Consider the following 21,502-nt stretch of genomic DNA (forward strand, 5'->3'; position numbering starts at 1 on the left):
TTTTCTAATTTTAAGTAAATGCCTTTTATTGGCTCATAACAATATAAATTATTGCCTCTGGGATTTCCTGTGGACATGCTTACGCTGTTAAAAACATTCCATCAGAATAAAGTAACCAAAGTACGTTGAAATGTGCTGCCCAAGGCCAGCATGTGAGCAGTATCACTTCTGTTACTATATTCTTACTCAGATATAAAAATAGTTGTATTCTGTGATGATGCAACTTTGGGAAATTACAGTGGTGAAAATTACGCAATATTACTGAGAAATATTTTCCAGTAACTTGCCCTATGGTAAAACTAGAACGTATTTCTTCCTCACCTCAGCCATTCATAATGTTCAACTGCTTTGCTTTCAGAAATTACCCTTTTTTTTTTTTTTTTTTTCCTAAAGCAGTGGAGGGAGACAGGCACAGGTAACTGAGAAAACAAAAGCAAAACCAAAGTGAGTGTTTTGGAGCACTCATCCTGTTCTACTAAAGTATCTTAAAACCTGGCTAGAAATAATTAGACATGATTTTTTTAAATTTAGTTCAGAGGTTATGTTAAAAGATTACTGAGTTATTGAACTGCCTTGTATTATATCTGAATTTGTGTAATTACTTTTTGAAGATACACAACATTGGCCTCTTTCAGGGTTTTTTTTTAATACCATATTTAAGTTTTAATGTGTATGTCATTGATTTTTTTTCAAATATATTTGTCTTCTTTCAAATGTCAGAATTTGTATTTTGGTATTGTTTATTTACAATACCAACTAAGACCTTTTATGAAAAAAAATAAATGTTGTCCAGGCCTGATTTAAGAGTTTTTGTCAATGATGCTGTTGGAAGTAGAACAGTGTTTGGCTTGTGTTGTGATACTGTTGTACTGCTTCTTTTTCTCTAGGGTTTTCAAGGGAGGAGTTGACTAGTCTCCAGGCCATTAGAGGAAAACCACACATTAGCCAGACACAGCTTTCACCTGTCCGTCTTTACCTAACTGATCTGGACCAGTTTTTACACCACTGGGCTGTGACAGAGGTAATACATCAACACTAATTCTAAATGACAGCATACAGACTCCAGGTGCTCTCCATCCCTTTTCCACAGATGCCTAAATCTTGTTATGAGTTGAGTTGAAAAAAGAATGAAAAATATAAATAGCTGTCGAACAGGCAATGTTTTTCTGTAGCCATCAGACAGTATTTTGAAGGAAGCTGCTTTAAAAGGTGAATGTCCAGACGTGTACTATGCAAAACAATGCTTATGGAAAAAAATGGGTAGAAGGCTTGGTTGGAAAATTCTTAAACACTAATAAGACTAAGACCAGTTATGTCTTTGCTTTCAAAAATAAAATAACTGTAAAAATAACAATTATAAAACATTTTCTTTGAGAATGAATTCCAGTGTTAATTGAAAAGCACTTGCATTAAATGAGATTTTAGCTTGGAAGAATAATACTAAGTTGGCACTGGTGATTATTTAGAATAACTTCTGATGCTTATTTAATCAAAATTGTCTGGGATTAGAAACTTCACTGTGACTTCAGTTCCTGCTGTAAGACTGTAAGAGCTGAAAGCTTAATTTTATGATTGGTTCTAAAGAGGTCTGAGCCACTAGATTTTCTTCAGAATGGGTGTATTGGTCATTCTTGGCTCAAGTCTTTTTAATGGCTTAGGTCACCAGAAACCACTTCTAACGTGTGAAATCATATTTTAATGCCATACCAATTTGACAGTAATTATGAAATCTGTTATGAATACAGAAAGAAGAGTGTAAAGTTTTTAGTTGTATGATTTATTTTCAGTTTTCATAGTAATCTTTTTGGTTCAAGAAAGAAGAATAGTAGATTTTTCTCTTCTGATTCATAAAGTGTTAACCTACTGAAACTAATGATAGTCTAAGTTATATAATGAATGTGTGCTAATATGTATTGAAAAGTATCTTAAGCAAAGTTGTCGTTGGGTGCCATGACTGACACACATCTTTAAACATCCTGCCTTCAGTCAGTTGGTTTGTGGAGCAGCTAAACTTCTTAATTTGTATTGCTTTGTCTCCATGAAGATGATCAGAGGGCTGGAGCACCTCTCCTATGAGGACAGGCTGAGAGAATTGACGTTATTCAGCCTGGAGAAGGCTCCAGAGAGTCCTTATTACAACTTCCTAGTACCTGAAAGGACCTGCAGGAAAGCTGGGGAGGGACTTTTTACAAGGCCTTGTAGTGAGAGGTCAAGAGTTAATGGATCAAAACTGGAAGAGGGGAGATTTAGGTTAGACATTAGGAGGAAATTATTTAGTGTGAGGGTGGTGAGACCCTGGAACAGGTTGCCCAGAGGAGTTGTGACTTACCCATCCCTGGAAGTTTTCAAGGCCATGTTGGATGGGGCTTTAAGCAACCTGGTCTAGTGGGGGGTGTCCCTGTCCATGTAAGGAGGGTTGGAATTAGATGGTCTGGAAGGTTCAAACCATTCTGAAATTGTGGGCAGTAATGAAGAATTTTCTCACCAAAAGTCCTTTCTCCAGTAATGAAAGGCTTGAATGCTTTATCTTCCTATCCTCTACAGAACTTCTCCTTTTTGAATGCACCAGAAGGATTACTTGTTTCTCAAAGATTTAGCATAATCTCATATGGCATCTTCTTCCTCTTTTTGCTTTTCTTCTGTACATCTGTTAAAGTTGGTTGAGGACTGTTGTCACTCAGGTGAAAGTTAAGTAGTGAAGTGGTTTGATTGTAGATAGTTTGTATCTTTGGTTCCTGGTTGCAAGCTTGATTTACTCCTACCAGAGTCTTTTCAGTGTTTTGGTGCCATCAAGAAGAATCAGTATTTCCAGAAACTTGAGACTTGCTTTATTCAAGTACCTTTTCTTGGGAAAGATATAAAGTGCTCTCTCAGGTTCCCAAAAGTGCAGTCATTAAGCAAAGAGTTGGATATCCTTGGTGAGTAATGAGAGAGGTTTTGGACATCCTGTGGAGTGTTGTACTGCTTCTGCAGTTACGTGTCAGCCTGAAGCCTTTTCTGGAGACTTAAGTTAACAACGAGATAATAGGAACAAAAATCCTATGCATCAAAAATCTGAGTTAAGAGTATTGAAACTTTCTAGACCCTCCTCATTTTGTAGACTCTTAATCAAAGTGACTTCTTGCCCACTTCTTACAACTCTGAGCTTGGGAAGGAGATTCAAGGCTTTTCCTCATGAGCTTGTTCCTTATTGTGGGGAGAAAGTTTCTAATGAAATGGATTTTATCAGATACATCTAGGATGTGACTGGCAATAGCAAACAAGGATTTATGAAGGGCAGGTTATGCTTGACTAACCTGTTAGCCTTCTGCAACAAGGTGGCTGGTTTGGTGGGTGAGGGTAGAGCAGCTTATCTTGACTTGAGCACAGTTTTTAGTGCTGTGTCCTGTAACATCCTTGTCACCATGCTGATAAAGAATGGCTTAGATAGGCAGAGAAATAGATTGAAAACTGCCTGAAAAGCCAAACCAGAGGGTTGTCATCAGTGGTGCAGAGTCCGTTTGGGGGCAAGTCACTGTGGTATACCCCAGGGATTGGTACTGAGGCCAGCACTTCCTAACTTTCATTAATTACCTGGACAATAAGATGGAGTGCACCCTTAGCAAGTTTGTCTGTGGTACAAAACTGAGAGGACTGGGTGATCAGATGGTTGTGCTGCTGTTCAAAGGGATATGGACAGGCTGCAGAACTAGGCAGAGAGGAACCTCATGAAGTTCAGTAGAAGAAAATAACAAATTCCTGCACCTAGGGAGGAATAACCTAACGTACCAGTAAATGCTGGAGGCTGACCAACAGAGAAAGGATCTCTGCAAAGAAAGACTTGTCCAACAGAACCTCAACAAGCTGACCATAAGCAAGCAATGCACCCTTATGGCAAAAAAAGCCCAACAGCATTCTGGGCTGCACAAGGAAGGCCAGCAGGTTGAGAGAGGTGATCCTTCTCAGCTCAGCAGTGGTGAGGTCACATCTGAAGTATTGTGTCCAGTTTTAGGCTTCCCTGTACAAGAGAGATATGGACATACTGGAGCATCTTTCAAATGAGAGGATGCTGAGAGAGCTGGGACTGCTCAGCCTGGACAGGAGAAGGCTGAGGGGATCTTATCAATGTGTGTAGATACCTGATGGGGGGAAAACAAAGAGGATGGAGCCAGTAGTGCTCAGTGACAGGACAAGAGGGCACAAATGAAAATAGTTCCAACTAAACGCAAGAGAACTTTTTCACACTGAGGGTGGTCAGACACTGGAATAAGTAGCCTTAAAGATGTTATGGTTCCCATGTATGGACATACTCAAAACCAGGCTGAACAGAGCTGGGTGACCTGTTCTAGCTGACCGTGCTTTAACAGCAGCATTGGACTAGAGGAACTCGATGGGGTCAGTTCCAACTTCAGTGATTGTCATTCTTAGAAAATTCCCCCTCTTGAAAAAAACCCCAGAACTTTTGTTTAATTATTCTTGTTTCTAGGGCATAAAGAGGTTTCCAATATGGGGAGATTTTTTTTTTTGTGTTAAGTTGTTACACTTATATATGATCCAGAAGTCAAACTTTTCCTGTTAAATGCTTGCCAGGAAGACTGATGGTATTACAATGCTGTTTGGGGTGTTCACCCCAGAATTCATGGTTGGGCTTGGTTTTTTTTCCCATAGAGTTTGTAGACATAAAAGTAGGGGCACCTCTTCAGTAGCTTTCTTTCCTGTTAGAGAAAAATGAAGGTATTTTTGCCACTTGCCTTGGATCTGCTAATAATGGTCTCTGGGATGCACTGTTTGTGTTCCAAATCTCTTTGTAAAAACAAAGAGAAGAGATGAGTAGCAATGCAACCCCTTCCTTTTATGAATCACAGGATTCCATTCATTTTTCACTTGGCTGGTTTCGATTTCAGGTGAAATCATAGATATGGTGACACATAAAACTATGCTGAAGTTTAAAAAATAGAAGGTGTTAGACTTCTGGATTATTGTTTTGTCTGTGATTAAATACCTAATACAGTGCTGTGTTTGTTAAGCTTGGGAGGTTTTTCTCTTTCCCGTGTTGAGTACCATTCTCCAACCTCAAACATGTTGACCCATATTCTATTTCATGTTAAATTTGTAAAGAAAACGTTCTGGGGACTGTAGCCCATAATTACTTTGGGATGTGGAAGCTGGATGGCTTTTAAAAAACAAACAAACGAAAAGCAAAAAACAAGGCAAAAAAACCCCTCAAACCACCTCCTGGCTTGGGAAAAACCTTTTAGTTCAAGATTTGCCCAAAGGTTCATAGAAATACTTTTTGTAGAGCAAATAGTTTCCACTAGGTATTAAGCAAGCTATTATCTTCTCAGAATAAAATAAAACAAACACCAACAAAACACAGAGCTGCAGCTGCTGGGGGGAGGAAAACTGCCAGCAAATCATGTGGCTCTTTTAGGATGTCTTGAAAGACAGTGTGATGTGATGGCTCTGTGTGCGTTGAGTTTGAGGGAGGTAGGTTTGGGGATCACTTTATGCCAGGTGGACATAGTTCAAGGTGTAACAGAGTTTCTGACTCAGTTTCATAATCAATATATTTTTAGCTGTGACAGAAAATGATTGCATTTGAATAAAGAAGTGCTACAGGAAATATTTTGGTGGACCTGAGTAGAGCAGCACAACTTTTGAATGCTGAATTTGTTGCTAGTTAGGGAAGTTTATGGTGATGCTGTAATGTTAAGGAAGATGGTTGTAGTAATGTGAAGTACCTAGTGAGAACAGCCCTCAGTTGGGTGCAGTGCAGGCAGCAATCAGGCCTCTGTTTTGAGAATTCTTAATTTAAGAGAGTTCCCATTGTGTAGTTGTAATTCAAGGTTTCCTCATAACAGAAAAATATGTTATTGTTGATGAAAATAAGTAAGGAACTGATGCAATTGCAACTTGACAGTCTGGTTTCCTTTGAATAAATGAAACTGGTGATCAGATTCTTATTAGTCCATCCATCTTCCTCTTTCTTCCTTTCTATCACTAGTTTTGTCTAAACCATTGGCTAGTTTTTGGTTCTCTGTTAAAATAATAAAGTTGCAAATACCAGTTTCCCGTAAGTTCTGTGAAAATAAGCAGGTGGAAGAAAAAAAGCTTAAGATGAGCACAAGGCAGTTTTTAACTCTGTTTCCACATGCTGCTTGGAAGCATCCAGCTGGGCAGCCTGCACGTGCCTCACTCTGGACCAGGGAATTTAATGTATAACGTATGCATGCTAGAGATATAGAAGAAGAAAAGGTGTGCCTCTGGAGAAAGAACAGGTTGTGTAAAGGAAAATAACTTCAGGCATTTTCAAACGGCTGTTTGGACTTTTGGAATGTTAATATAACCGCTGCCGTGGGTAGCACTTGGCTGACCATGATGGGTGAAAAGGCCAAACAAATACACTTCTGATACAAAGTAATGCTTTTAAGTGGTTTATACCAAAAACTTTTGAGATCGATACTGTTTGTAACTTTTTTTTGCCTAGAGGGTGGTAATTGGTGTGGAAATCTGAAGCCATGTTACTTTTTTTTGTGGAAGCTTTTAGGTAGCGGTGATTTTCACTTTAGGAGCAATGCTTAGGAAGTGTGTCCCTCTAAATGCTATTTCGCGTAGCTGTAAAGATCTTAATATTTTGTCTACGAGATGGGTTAAGTGTGGAAACCTTGATTCCTTTTCTGAAGCAATCTCTACTTAAAATTACTTCTGTCTTATTAAAGCCAGTTATTTAAAATCGTACCCTGTAGCTGCAATAGCTGAGGCTCCAAAATGAATGGTTGCAGCCTTAGGGAAGAGACTTCAGTCTCTGCTGATTTTAACTGTGCCTATAGTGTGTTGGTAATATTGTTCACTCCCGTGTAATTTAATTGCTCTGCCAGTACTGAATGAAATAGCGCCAACAGAAATGAACAGTTTAACAAGGTAACCATGTATACATGATAATTTCTGTTGTAATATTTGTCTGTGATACTTTGAACGTTTTGGAAAGGGGAAAGCAAGTGATAATTTGAAGGTTCTGCTTGAAGTCAAGATTCTAGAGTTACATTGAGCCCATTGCTGGCTTTAAGAAATAAAACACTCAAACGTTTGAAACATTAAAGAGTGATCATTAGGGAAGGTCAGCTGCTTTTAAAACCAGTCTTGAATTCAGAAACTATGGGATGCATGCAATATACTAATGTGTGTCAGAAATGGAGAAGGCTTATATGTGAGATAGACTTGGGACATGCTATGAAAACAAATCAATAAAGATAGCACGTCAGTGCATGGAATTATAAGTCCTGCAAGGATGTTTGTCTTGAGAAGTAAAAGGTGGTGTTGCAGTGCTGAAGCTTAACTTCAAGCAGAGATTAATGCTTCAAAGCAAAACTAAACTTGTAAAACATAGATTTTTGAGTTCTTGTGGTTTTCTTTAGCCTAAAACCTGGTTTTGCTGACTTCAGACATGCTCATTACTAAGTGAGACAGTAGAATTGGCTCTACTCCATAGTTCTCTGCTTCCCAACACCAAATCTTGCTGGTACCCAGATTTAAATACACGATCAAATTGTTGCACAGGAGGTAAGCACTGGTGATTGATACTCATGTATTTGTGTCCAGTTGCAAATGAAGATAACTTCACTTGGTTTAGTTTACTGTTAATACAGGTTTAATATCAGACTGCCTGCCACAATTAGGGTGTCTGCAAACAGGCAAGCACCACAGTTCAGAGGTGCAACCTAAGTTTGTATACTGCAGTTATCCTCCTTTGGAGCCAGCAGTTGGACATGAACTGTGTTTCATAATCCTTCTGAGTCTTTGGAAAGATGTACTCTTATCAAGATGTGGGACACAGTACATGTTCTTAAGCATTTGTAATTCTTAAATAAGTTTCTGTATTCCTGTTTTGCTATCCGGAATGTAAAATTAGCCCTGTAGTGTTTTTCTTTTCGCCCTATTGCCCACCTATCTAATAATCTGCAGACTCTGTTTCATGTTTTTTTTGCTTTTTCTTTTTTTTTTTTTTTCAACTAGACCTTGTTTTGTTGTGATTGTGTGTGGGTTTCGTGTGGGGGCTTTGGTGTTGTTTTTGTTTTTTCCTTTTCTTTTATCTGACGTCACTGAATCAGGAATACCTGTGAGCTTAGTCAAGGCAGATGAACAAAGATCTCTCGTTGTACGCAGCTTTCTCAACAACTCAGGGCACTGTTAATATTGCCCTGTCAAATCCATTTATTTCAGACAGAGAAGCAGTACCTGTCAAGGGAGCCTACTGCTTGATAAGCTAGGGTGCTTCGGGGGAAGCTGGCCAAGCTTCAGATGACAGGCTTCATTGCCTGCCCCATCACCTGAAAACTTCTCGTTTTCTGCGCTCTGCAGTGACATGTTACACTGGGCAGAGTCCTGCCCAAAACAGTCATTTCACAAGGGCTTGGGAATTGACTGCAGAACAGCCAGTTAATTTTAGTTACTCATGTTTGAGGTGGATGTTGATGTGAATTGAAAAATGTGTTTTAAAGTTCACGTAAGGTTATAGTGTCTGGTGTGTGCTAACTGTCTTTTTTAAGAAAATCACTTTTCTTGGAGTCTGCACTGTCTTTTGTCTGACTTGACTGAGTGGCTCACTAAAATACTTGATCTTTCCTCATCTGGCTTGGTTACTCTCCACTCATGTTTGTGTGTGCCTTCGGAGGAGGGTATTTTTCTTTGAAAAAGAGTAATTTGCAGCATGATTGAGCTTGAAATAATATGCAGATTTTCCCTGCAGAGTTACAGATAAAATATTTCCCTTGAGGCTTTTTGAATTAGGATTTTACCATGTTATAGAAAGCATTGAGTGATTTAGGGAGTGGGAGTAGTTAAATAATGAATAAAACATGATTCTCAGTTCATAATTCGTGCATGTTTCTGTTGCTGTGAGGGCTCAGATTGAGACTGGGCATCCTTGGGTCATCCCAACTCTACATTTTGAAGTTGAGAATATCTTACAGATAAGCAATAAGAGTTTGGTAAGGAGGATGGAGCCAGACTCTTTTCAGTAGTTCCCAGTAACAGGATGAGGGGCAACAGGCGCAAGATGGAACACAGGAAGTTCCATTTGAATATGAGGAAAAACTTCTTTACAGTGATGGTGACTGAGCATTGGGACAGGCTGCCGAGAGAGGTTGTGGAGTCCCCTTCTCTGGAGGTATTAAAAATCTGCCTGGATGCAGTCCTATGTGATGTCCTTTAGCAGGGGAGTTGGACTAGATGATATCTAGAGGTTCCTTCCAACTCTGATTCTGTAATATTAAACTGATGGATGAGAAGAAAGCCTGTTTCAGATTGGATTCAAGAGTCAGTTAGGTTGGCTGTCAGCAGCAAAAATGCTTTTAACTCATTCAGTTCAATACTCAGTGGTGTCAGGAGTGCTCCTGGGCTGCCCTCCCAGCCCTTCTACCCCCCTCCATTTTAGCTGGCTACTGTTGGAGTATGTCTTCAGTATGGCAGGCATGGAGGCCCATCTAGTAACAATTTCCTGAAACACTAGTAGGGAACCTGCTGTTATAGTTGTGTGGCTCATGAATATGATGGGTAGTTGGGCTTGTCTGATCAGTAGGATTTGGTTTGAAAAACTGCCAGTGGATTATGGAGCCTGTAGTATTTGCTGCATAATGCTAAGAGATAATCCCTGTGTTTAAGAGAATGCTTTTCTTTGGCTTAGTTTATTTAAGTGGATATTCAAACAAAATTAAAAAGGAAAAAACCCCAAGCCCTCTAAACCTAAATCAAACCTGTCATAAAATACTTGTCTCAAAAAGAAACAAACCCCACCCCTACAATCAGAAGTGCTCATTCTCTGTCCATTCACTTCAGCTGTACTCTGAAACAAAACTACTCTGGCTTTGGTCCAGAACCAATTATGAATGCACCAAAAATGTGATAAATGCTAATCAAATGTAAAGTAATGAATCAGCTGTAACATTTCATTATGTAAATTAAACATCATGCAAAGCCTTGCCTAAGGAAAAGAAATTGTCAGGAAAAATACTAATTTTCATGTGATAATCAAGTTTGCTTTGCTTTTCATTTCCATGTCTAATATTGTTTCAGTTTCACTTCTTTGTAACAGGCATTTGTTATGAAAGCCATTTCAAGCAGGATTTAATTTGTGGAATTGAAAAGGATTGCCACTCCCATTTGTAGGAAAATAAAATTGGGTGTAGGGAATGGTGGTGCTATTTTGAGGGTCAGAAAGACTGAGAAACTGAACTTATCAGTGCACTTTTCCACAACCTTTCCAAGCAAGTGTGCTTCTCTTCAGTTGTATGATGCCTGTTTTCCTTGACAATTCTGGAAGAGCCTGAGTGTCTGTGAGTTGTGCCTGCTATGAAATGCTCCTACAACTTGCCATCTCAGGGACGACCTCAGTGGACCGTTAGGCCTATTCTAGGGACATAGTCCTAAGGGTGAAATATTAATAATGGCTTTATTAATAATGAAGCCTTAGTTTGCTGGGTGGGCTTGGTGGATTTGCCTTCAAGGTCTTCAATTTGTTGACTTCTTGTGGGTGTGTTATTGAATTCATTACAGGGGATCTCTCTAGCATACTGGTGTCTGGTGTCATGTGCTCCCAAGCATATGGCATACCCCATTTGTAAACTTCCTGAGCTCTGTCTTGTGAGCAACTGATGTCTTCTGCATTTCCCCTTTCAAAGAGATCCTTCCAGATTTCTCATCAGCTCTCTCAGTCAGCTATGATCGTCATTATCTTCTGTTGCTGTTTGGTTATACTTGTTTTTCTGCAGCAGTTTTCACCTCTTTGTTGTATTGTTAAGTGACAATAATACCCTTTCTCATGTATAGTTTTGCCAGCTTGGGTGGGTTACGTTCATTCTGTTGACACCAGCAGGACAGGATCTTTATTCTTCGTGCAGTTTTTCGATGGCCACTCAGTTTGGATTTACCTTTCTTGAACAAGAGCTACCTGTTTTGCATGGGATGTTGGAAATAGTCTAAGAAGGATCTTACAGAGTAGTATTGAACAAATAATGATCAGTACTCAAATCTCTTCTGTTGTGATTATTTTTCCATCCTAAGTGGCAATTGCTCAGTTCATGGTGGTACCACAACCACTTTATGGTCAGTAATTGCACACAGAATTTTCTCTTCACTTCCAGAAATTAACACTGCTGCTTCAGACAGAAGCTTTTATGAATCTCCCAGAGCATGACCTGCTGCTTTTGTTTCACTTATTTTCTTCTTTACCTGTTACTCATCAAACCCATATGATCTTTTCTATAGGTTAGTCCAGTCCTCCTGTCTCAGCAGGGTTTCTCAACTTTGAGCTGTCAGCTGACAGACTTCATCAATGTAGCTCTACCTTTTGTCTTAAGTATTACTCATGAAAATACTAGGTCAGGTTGGCATCAGAGTTAGTCTTTGACGTGACAATCCCCAGGAGTAAGCTCTGTCTCAGCTTGACTTTATTCCTTGACACTGCTAATACACAGATGTTTTGAGTGTGCTTTTTGGCAATACTCCAGAGTACTTAATATTTTATCACTTTGAAATTGCAGTGTAGAGAACCATTACCATACCTAGGATAGAGTGCAGTTTTAGTAATATCATTTAATTAAGTAAATGTATCAAAGGTAAGGGTAATGGTCCTACTAGTCAAACAAAATACTTGCATAGATACACCAGTCTAACAGTATCATCTTCTGTCAAGCAGATGTGTTAAGGATCTCCTGAATTTGGCCAGCTTAGGCAGGGCTAAAAGCATGTGTGGCATGTAATTTTGAAGAAAGTCAAGCGCACTTCTGTATCACCACAAATGATACTGCGTGGCCATTTCTGATTAGACTACTACTGGCATCCACATTATTTAGGATTGAGTTTTCATACTACAGGACCTTGAGCTAGCAGTTATTTTCTTAACCTTTTTTCTTAACCTTTCCTTTTCTTGGAGTCTCTGCAGCTGAAAATGTGGTCTTTTGACACAATATATGTGAAGTTTTCTGGTTTTGCATTATCTCTTTTTATGGTGTCTTGGCCTGCCCTGATTCAAGTTAAATCTCAAAAAGAAGAAACTATTACAGAATTTAATCCCTTAGATCATTCCATGAAAAGTTTTCTGTAGTTCTTTCTTCAGTCAGCAAGGTATCTTGGAGGAATGGTTTTAGCTTAGTTGAGATAACTTGTAAAACTTGGCGGCTTCTCTTCTTCCTTCCCTCAAATGTCTGATCTTGCTGTTCTCTTTCTGATTCCCTTAAGCACAAACGAAAATTTAATTCCTTGTGTATTGGTTCTTCCACCTTCCACATCCCTAGCCAGATTTCATGATTGCTAAGGGTCTAGTAACACACTCATGCTGTATGTGTTGCTTTCTGCAGGCTTCAGTTGACACTGAGGTGGGATAAGTGGTGGATGTAAACAGAGGGAGGTCATCCAGGCTCTTTGACTAGTTTGTGAATTATGCAAATTATTGGAATGAATGGGAAGAAAAAGAGGGACAGAGAGGGCCATTTGCTGAGCACTGTAGTACAGCTTCCTAGCAGACCTACTAGAGCTTTGGTTTCTTTGTCCTATTCTGAAGCCATATAGCATTTCATAGAGTCTGGGTCAACTTTTTTTTGTTCTTACCTCCCTCCCCCACTCTGGTCATTCTTACCAATATGTGTTTTAATAAATAATGTAGATCTGAGTCTTAATTTAATATTTTTTTAATTTATTGTTTAAAAAAAAACAACAACCCTCTTTCTATCATGTCTCTGAGCAGCTAATACAGTTTGCTAGTGCTGATTATATAAGCACCAGAAAGTGCTTATAATCCATAAAGCAGGATTTTCCATTGTAGTATTTCATTTTGTATCATCTTAGAATATGATGTGTTTAGCAGTGTAGACGAAAAGAAGATGGAAATGGATATTTGCTACTTTCTTCTTTGTTATATTTTTTTGGTTGTATTTTACTGTGATTCCTCTCTTTCATGCTTGATAAAGTTATTTGTGAAGTTCTCTGAAATTCTTCAGCTCCAAGGAATGGCATGTAGAGGCTTTTGGTGTGGTGCTGTAACTGGGTGGAGTATTTTTTGCCCTCTATCACATAGGTAAAATGAAGAAAACCACGATCAAAGAAACTAACAGTGTGAGCTGTCATCTCTTTAAACACCAAACAATTTATGTTGATAATGTTCCTCTTACGAGCTGTCAAGAACCAGTGCTTTGACGTGTCCCGTTAGGTACTTTGAATTTTGGTCTGTCCACAACGTATGACTACACAGTGAAGGATTGCTGGTTGCATTTAGAGTACTTAAATATAACTTTGTTTTATTAAAACAGATGATCTGTCACAGCTTGTCCACTATCCCTTCACAAAGTCAGTGCTTTGACATTCTCCAGACTGGCATCTGTAAATACCTGGTAAGTACCACTTTGTGGTTAACTTCCTTGCCATAAACTTTGTTATAGTTGCATTAACCCTCATATTCATTTATTCCATATATTTTATGTATAATTTCAGCATTTGCAAAAGTTTTTAGCAAGATGAGCAGAACTTAAAAGTATCCAATAACTGTTGGTGTCCAAACTCACATGGATTATTTTTTTTTTTGCTATCACTTGTGAATAGTTCAGCTTCTTTTCAAGCCAGGACAGCCATAAATGAAAAGCTTCTTGTTTTGGTTTAAGAGTTTGGTTTTCAAGACTGACTAGCAGCTTTAGATGAGTTTTACTGTCTGTGTTCTCTGTCTCTAATCCTGAACACTCCCTGAGCTGAGGATGGGGATAGTGAGCCAGAGCTGGGTAACAGAATTGTGAGGGTCAGAACTGGGAGTTACCTGTGATGCTGCCCACTGAGGGGTGACCTGTCTGTCCTCCTGCTGAGATGGTTCTACCATCTAACAGGTATCTGCAGTTCTCTGGGTGGAGCCCTACTGACAATTTATTAGACCAAAGCTTCTATAGGGAGTGTCTTACCTGTTCTTGTAGTCTGGATTTTTGGCAGTGGGTGCTGACTTAAATCTCAACTCTAAATCAGCTTCTGTGTTCCACTGCAATGTCCCTTTGAGAGTATAAAGTTCATACAGTTCAGGAGGTTCTTATAGTTGATTAGACTGCTGCCCAAGATGGATGATGACACCTAGCAGGGAAGAAGGGCACCGTGTAGGCAACATCCTGTATGGGAACTTACTTGAGCAGTCTCATCTACTGGATTTGTATAAATGTCTGTGTTTACATCATCTTTCAGACTGGCTGACCAGCAAGTTTCATCAGCAGTGTTGGCTAGTTGGATCTTCAGGTTGCTCCTTTATATGCAGATGTCTAGCTCACTGTAATTATTTCCTATTTGTCACTGGTCAGGAGCAGAATTGGTTTTATTACTTAGTGCCTCAGTGTCCTGTAGCGTTCGGCAGGGACTCAGTGGCTCTGTCATGCAGGAACCCCGTCCTTCTGCCTCTGCAACTGGCTGGTGCAGGGTCAGCTTGGGACAGTGATATCTGCACTCCTGGCCTTGCAACACACCTAGTACCTTATACTGGAAGTATTTAAATGTTCAAACCCATAGTTGATCTTCATGTTTTACATCTCATGAGCAGTCATAGCAATGAAACACATTCCACGTGGCTGTAGCTTGCACTTTATTGATCTTTTCCTAAGCATTTCTCAAAGAAACAGCTGACCTTGTTGACTGAAGCAACTGCCTCTCTCAGCTTAAAACAGTGTACTTGCTGGTGAGGCAAATTAGGCTGCTTTAAAACTCCTTGAATTAGTTTTTAATAAGATAAATGGTGCCACTTTGCAATGCATGAATTATTTTTTTTTATAGCTTTACAGGACAAAAAACTAGGGCGTTTACACAATAACACTTCAAAATTCAAACTGCTTTTTAATTCACTGCCTCTACCCCAAAATATTTTTTTTCTAAATTATTTGTCATGCTGATAAAATCCTTCCTCAATATGGTGTTCTTAGGTTAACAACAGAGGAGTATCACCCCAGCTGTGGGCCCACCCAAATATTTCATTCTTTTATTTAACTCATCTTACAATACTCTCATTTCTGTTGAGCCTGTGTGATTTCTAAGGAGACTCACCCTCATGACAATCCAGTAGAAGCTTTTCTTTCTGGAGGGTAAATCCAAGTTTTCTTCTAGCTCAGTGACTGCTCTCTGCTGTTTCAAGACATGGAAGGGCTGCTCTGTCCCATGATAAGCACTTAAAAGGAAAGACCTGTTCTCTTTCAAAGGTTCTGTTTGTGCTTGTACCTTCTTTCAGAGCAAGGCTCAAAGAGGTGTTGTTTGGGTTTTTTTAAAATACATTTGAGGTGAGTGTTTATTTAGAGGGGATGGAATCAAGATGCCTGTGCAGCCTTTTGTTGTTACTGGTATGGGTGGGAATTTCTTAGAAAAACAGAGATTGCAGTAGAATGCAGTAGAACTTGAACAGAAACAAAGTAATGTATGTCATGATATGAAATAAATCGATTCATATCTAGGTATGCTTGTATACCAGCAAAAAGCCCTTGTGTGTGAAGTGATGAACTTGAGTTTTTTTGTTTTAATACAGGTTGGATTGGTTGTAATACCTGATAGCACAGCTGGATCAGTTCTCTGTGCCATAAATAAGCTCTTGGATCAAGCTTGCATCCTAAGTGAAACCTTGCACAAGTTCTTAGCCTCTTGCTGTTACAGCCTGCTGTACTTTCTGCTAACTTTAGACAAAGAAGATGCAGAACATCTACAGAAAAGGTAATGCTGCTTTTCTTCCCATATTAGTGGTGTCTGCCTTTATACGTAGAAGCATTTAGAGATGTAAAAGGAGAGGATAACCCCACAAACAGCCCCCAATTTATTTTGTTGTCAGTCTTGCTGACTTCAAAACACTATTTGGATTTAAGAAAAATAGCTGGAAAGTTAGCTGGAATTATTTAAAACAACAGCTGCAGAAGGTTTCATCTCTAGTTAGATGTTAAGACCCATCCTGACTTTAAAAAGGTGGATATTTATACTTTAATCTTTAGTTTTAGCCTTTAGTTTCATTAGATACATTGAAAAGCAACATGAAAAGGATTTGGCTTTCTAAGCTTGTACTTGTAACTGATTTGATATTTTAGCTTTAACAAAACTTCTCAGGCATCACTTTATGGAATGCAAATTCATTTGATTTAAAAAACCAGAAGCTACAGATGCCAGATTTAAATAAGTTTATTCACCTGTATAACAGAAATATCTTTAAACAGTTTAAACTCGAGATTTTTTTTCCTCTTAACTGTTTCATATACAAGGAAGTTGTTTAAAGCTGACTGAAAATTGCAGACGGGCTTTTAAAGCCCAAGTCCTCCTTCACTTCCTGTATTTAATGACTTGCATATTGCAAAAAGTTGATCCTATTGTTTGATTTCTTCTGAGTCTTAAATATTTTCAGGTGTACCTCAACAGAATCTGAAACAAAAACTTCTTCCCAGCTGCACAGTTACATTGTGTAAGAGCTTCAGCAGCATTTGTAGCTCCAGGGCAGGACCTTAATTATTTTTTTGTCCAGCGCTATATATACATTTTAGAATATTTTCAAGTTCAGCATTTTCTGGTACATTTTATTCTGTTTCAGCACTGATATTGGTGAAGGCAGTTGGCATGATTGAATTCAGAGGCACATTTGCTGGGACAGCTGTGAGGGTAGTTCACAGAAACATACTTGAAATACACGGCCTCGATGACTTCAGTTTTTCTCCTCTCAGGGATATGCTGTGGGGATCCTGTATTTCTGCATTAGCACTCCTGCCACGGCTGCTGAGACTGATGCTGCAAAGTCTGCAAGTGAGCAGGATCTGTCGGGAAGAGCTGCCTGTTGTTGCTCAGTTGCTTCGCTTACTGATGCAGCACGGTCAGCTCAGGAGCCATATGATCACAAATGAATTCCTGGTGCAACAGATTATCAAGGACATCATGGTATGAAACTTCTTGTTCTCTCCCACAGAGTACAAGGCTATACAAGGTTTAAAAATTATTGCAGAGATGAAGAGCAGATATTTAGCAAAACACAAGGTGGGGTTGTCTCTTATTTGCCTTGGATGCGTAGAAGGCTGCTCCTCGTCTGAGCTCCTGTGGCCACTGCACAGATGAGACAGTTCTGAAGTTTAGCTTGTACCCAGTACAGTGGCCCTGGACAAGAGGTGGCTTCCTAACAAAATACACTGGAAGTGGATTATGTACACATCCTGAGAGAGAGCTGTCTCAAAGTAAGAAACTAGGCTTTTCTCTATTGGAGCAGGGGTAATAGATGTACAAAGATGTTTTTAAATCAGCACTCCATTATGTACAGTGCAAAGTATGTTCTCTTTCAAATATTGCAAAATTCAGCACTTTTATTCACATCTCTGCATCCCAGTGGTTTTGACTCTATTGCAGTTGCTTTTCTCTTCAGAAAAAAAAATCTGAACCTGCTTTTGCGCAAATCTCTCACTTAGTTTTGAGCTCAGAGAGCTTGTATGTCCTACAGGTTTGAATATGTAACTCACATGTACCTGGTTAGTATCTTTCAAAGGGTCTGTTATCAGAAAGACGACCTCAGTGGTGGGGAAAGCAGATGTAGGAGATTATTGTGCAAGTTCTCTAGCAGAAAATGAGGTGGTTGGTTGCCTTTGGTGTTGAAAATACATCCATCCGTTCCTGTGATGTTCCACAGTGGCAGGTTGCATTTGCTGCTGTTGGGGTTTTTTTAACCACTTGTGAATGCTAAGGAGAGTGAATTACTGGACCATAGGCTGTGTTGGTTTCTTGGTAGGAGTTCTGCTGTAGGTCAGGGTATTGAGCTCTCCTGCTGCAGTAGAACCATGCTCATTTGCATTTTAATTGGCTATAAATTGCAGAATTGGGAAGTAAGCAGCCACTATAATTGAGGGTAAGGAAATCACACGTGGTATGATTCACACACCTCATAATGTAACGCTGACTTAGTGTACCAGGTAGTAACGCTTCATTATTCTGGCTTTAACAGACATTCTGTGTTGAAATGTATAAACGAGAAGAATAAGGTCACTGTGTGCAGGTGAACAAGGTCACCTTGTACCTTTAACCATGCACCTGATGAAAAGCAAAGCCAAGCTTTGCAAGTGCTGCTGGTGAGACTGAGTTTTCCCTTTTTCCCCCTTCTTTCTAGACACTGAAGAGTGGTGAAGTTCAGGAGCAGTGGCTAACAGACCTCCATTACTGTTTCAACATCTACCTTGCCTCTCACCCCCCGGGACCTGGCCCTATAAACTCGGTATATTAAAGAGGTTGAACTGCATTTATTGTAAAGCATTTACTTCTATTTAGTTTTGAATGGAAGATGTTGGAACAAAGCTTGTCAATTTTTTTTTCTAAGTGAACCAGAATAAAAATTTTACAAAGAACTGCAGACTTCTATTGCCTCTCTTTTCAAACAAATAGACATTACTTGGAGGTTGTTTTTAGTGGATGTGGTGACCATGGGGAGAGAGTTAAAGAAAATCCTGTCTCCTTGAAGCTTAAGTGCTTGCAGAGAGTTATTTTGAAGCATCATGTTGGTTAAAAGAAATCAGAATTATGTAATATGAACTAGAAGAAAAAACAGAAAGCAATATACTTTGAAACTAGAGTAACATTTTTTTAATTTTTGCTGAGTTTATATTTTAAAATAACTTTGTGCAAGGTAAATACTGTACGCAGGCAGCTCCAAAGCTAGTACAAGAACACGTTTTGTTCTAGAATTGGTCCCATCTTTTCTGGCCTTCTGTAGGAAGTATTTTTCTGCATGTATAAAAATAGGTATTTCTATGGAAGAAAACTGGTGATAATCTCAGAGGGTAGAAAACCAACCCCATGTCATTTCCATAGGCTGTGGAAAGCAGTTTCTTTACTGTGGGTTTTTTGGTCAACATCTCTACTTTGCCTTCCAAATCCATAACTAGCTAAGAAACAACTGTTTATTCAGTGCAGAAGTGGAGCATGAAGGCTGTTCTTACATTCCTGTTTAGATTGTGAAATACATTTAATAAATTTGAGGTGAAATTGAACAGCAGTCTTTCAGAACTGATACATCCTCTGTACAGTTTCCTGCTCCTTTGAAACTGCATTTGATGAACACGTTCAAAATTCCTGCTTTTGGCAACAGAAGGCTTGGGGAGCCCTTGCAACTCTTGTAATGCTGGGCTTAGTGCTTAATTTTTTGTTTTTAAATAGAATTTAATCCTATCTGTAAATAAATTAACAGTTGCATTTTAAAAAGTTTAAAAATTCATACACAAAATTAGTCCCAACTCCTTAGAAGCCTGCTTGGCACATAATGCTGAGATAATACAACACTGAAAATATGTTCAAGTTTAGTATGCTGTATGTGATTTGTGCATGATGAAAGATAACAGCTGTACCACAATGTGCTGTTTAAATTCCAAACATCCAGTTTTGCTCAGTGCTTGGGTCTTGTGTTTTTTGATTTTGCAGCAGTGGTTGGTCTCATGTTGTATGAAAATTGCTTTGATTTTCCCATGTTCTCCAGCAAATTCACACACTGTAGGTTGTTTACTGTAAAAGAACAGAAGAGTTTTGATGAGTAACTCTAGTGGATAGGAAGAAGTTTCATCTACACTGCGCTCTAGATTTGAATCTGCCAGGAAAAGAACATCCCTTTTTTCCTAACATCTCACTGTTGATTATCTGTACACGCAGTTTAGTTTCTGTGGCACCTGTGGTGCTGCTTATGGAGAGTTGCCACAGTGCCTGTTTAATGCAGCCTATAATAATGGAGCTGGACTTCAGACTGACCCTCACCAACAAATGCAGGTTTCCAGGCACTAACACAGTTGGCAGAGTGTCCTGAAGAGCAGCAACAGGTTTTGTTGGGCAGTATTAAGCAACATCTCAGGCACTGGGTCATTTCTAGAAAGTAGTGGAAACTAGTCCATGGCTAAAGTGAGTACTCTGAGTTATTAGAAAGCAGAAATGAGTGTCAGCTGACCTTTCCTTTCCATGCTGAGTCTGGCTGAACCTCTGGACTCATTCAAAGCTTTTTACTCACCATTGTGTGCTGCAGCTAATATGTGTGTCTTCCAGTTTTGAAGAGATTGGATGCAACTATTTCAGTGCTTTATCCTGGTCTAGCCAGGGTTGTCCCAAGTACAAAGCTGAACCTTTCATTGCAGGGTAAACCCAGCCCATCTTGAGGACATCTTTCTAATGCCAAGAATTGCAAAACTTTGACAACTCTATGATTACACCTTAATGTCTACAGTGAAACAAAAAAAGGGGCTTATCTGTCTGGCCTGCTGCAGGGAGCCTCTTGAAATGCTGCTTACTAAATTGACAAAAAGCATCTATTTAATAGAATTTTAAAAGGAACAACTTTCAGGTCCCAAAATATTTTCCTTGTAACAATCATAAAGGCCCTTATTTGCCAGAGTATTTCAGAGCACCTACCCCATGTCTGTATATCCCACTGCACACTTCTACCTGTCACCCTCTGTCCCCCTTACTTATTTGTACCTTTCAAGCACCTTCTGTGTGTCCCCACTCCTAAGTGTTACGGTTATTGAAGTCTGTAAGTTGAGTTTGGTGTCAGTCCCTCTTACAGATTTGTCACCGTGTGCTTTTTCCTCTAGCTCTACGAACATGAAAACTAGGGCTGACAGTCAGTCTTCACCTTCCCAGATGCACCTTCTGCAAGAGGAGAATCAAACTGAACAGTCCATTCTGACCTACTCCAGGCACCTACGTCAGAAATGGAGCATCTGGCATTAGCCACTGACAGCTCTGAACTTTTCCAACAAATGTAATGTTGTCATGCACAAAGGCAGTCAGATGAAAAACATGTTATTGTCTTTAAGTAAGGGCTAAAAGTTCCCTGAGCTCCTATTAGGTGAATAAAAGTAGGTAGTGTTCTAAAGGATCTGGGCAGAGTTCCTATCACTATCCTATTCGTCACCAAGTTATGAAAGCAAAGGACACTCAAATCTGAAAAGAAAGCCTTTTTATTTCAGGAGACAGGGAGAGCTGTTGTCCTGAGAAGTTAAACAAATAGAAGCATTATTTGCTAAAGCTCTTCTAAAATTTAGATTCATATCTGCATGAAGAAGTGGCAATCAAACACCTGTCTGGTCATGCCTCTTAATTAAAACAGTTTTCAAGCAGTGGAAGAAAAAAAAAAAACACCACACCTATCTCTTAGTGAGGCAGAAACTCACCTACCACTGCAATGAACTCCAGGACAGGTCTGACTTCAGAGTTCTGTTAAACTAGTTGGAAAATGTATGTTGCTTCCCTTTTCAGATGACCTGAACTACTGTCTCCTTGAAGCATTTGCTTTGTTGCTGTCTACCTGTGGCTGACCTCTCAACTACGTCGTGTTTCAGTCCTGAAGACCAAATGTCCAAGGCACTGAATCTTCAGATGGAGAAGTGTTAACACTCCTACCGCTCCCAGCCCTGAGTAGGTGCATAATACACTTGAAGAAAAAGTCTTTAAAATGGCACTTAGTAAGGAAGTAGTAGGAGAGATGACCACATACTTAATTTTTAAGCTAGCTGTCAATGCCACATGCATGAAAGTT

At 39.3% G+C, this 21,502-nt stretch overlaps 2 protein-coding genes across 3 annotated transcripts in view; one reads left to right on the forward strand and one right to left on the reverse strand.

Annotated features, from left to right (window-relative positions):
• The window catches only part of TEX10 (testis expressed 10), a 53,515-nt gene extending 35,178 nt beyond the window's left edge, over positions 1-18,337 (forward strand). Inside the window, exons 10-14 of one of the 2 annotated variants that reach the window (XM_009993630.1) lie at positions 888-1,021; positions 13,281-13,361; positions 15,506-15,687; positions 16,677-16,887; positions 18,098-18,337. In XM_009993630.1, the coding sequence (XP_009991932.1) occupies positions 888-1,021; positions 13,281-13,361; positions 15,506-15,687; positions 16,677-16,887; positions 18,098-18,211 (722 nt within the window). In that variant the 3' untranslated portion in view covers positions 18,212-18,337. The remainder of the gene's footprint in view (positions 1-887; positions 1,022-13,280; positions 13,362-15,505; positions 15,688-16,676; positions 16,888-18,097) is intronic. The other variant, XM_009993631.1, reaches the window with a different exon arrangement.
• Positions 18,338-19,366: 1,029 nt separating this feature from the next.
• The window catches only part of INVS (inversin), a 76,500-nt gene continuing 74,364 nt past the window's right edge, over positions 19,367-21,502 (reverse strand). The window contains exons 16-17 of the mRNA XM_009993632.1: positions 20,611-20,664; positions 19,367-19,482 (exon numbers count right to left, since the gene is read on the reverse strand). Coding sequence (XP_009991934.1) covers positions 19,367-19,482; positions 20,611-20,664 — 170 coding nt within the window. The remainder of the gene's footprint in view (positions 19,483-20,610; positions 20,665-21,502) is intronic.

The sequence above is a fragment of the Chaetura pelagica genome, unplaced genomic scaffold (assembly GCF_000747805.2).
Source record: "Chaetura pelagica isolate M959 unplaced genomic scaffold, ChaPel_1.0 scaffold723, whole genome shotgun sequence".
Classification (NCBI taxonomy): domain Eukaryota; kingdom Metazoa; phylum Chordata; class Aves; order Apodiformes; family Apodidae; genus Chaetura; species Chaetura pelagica.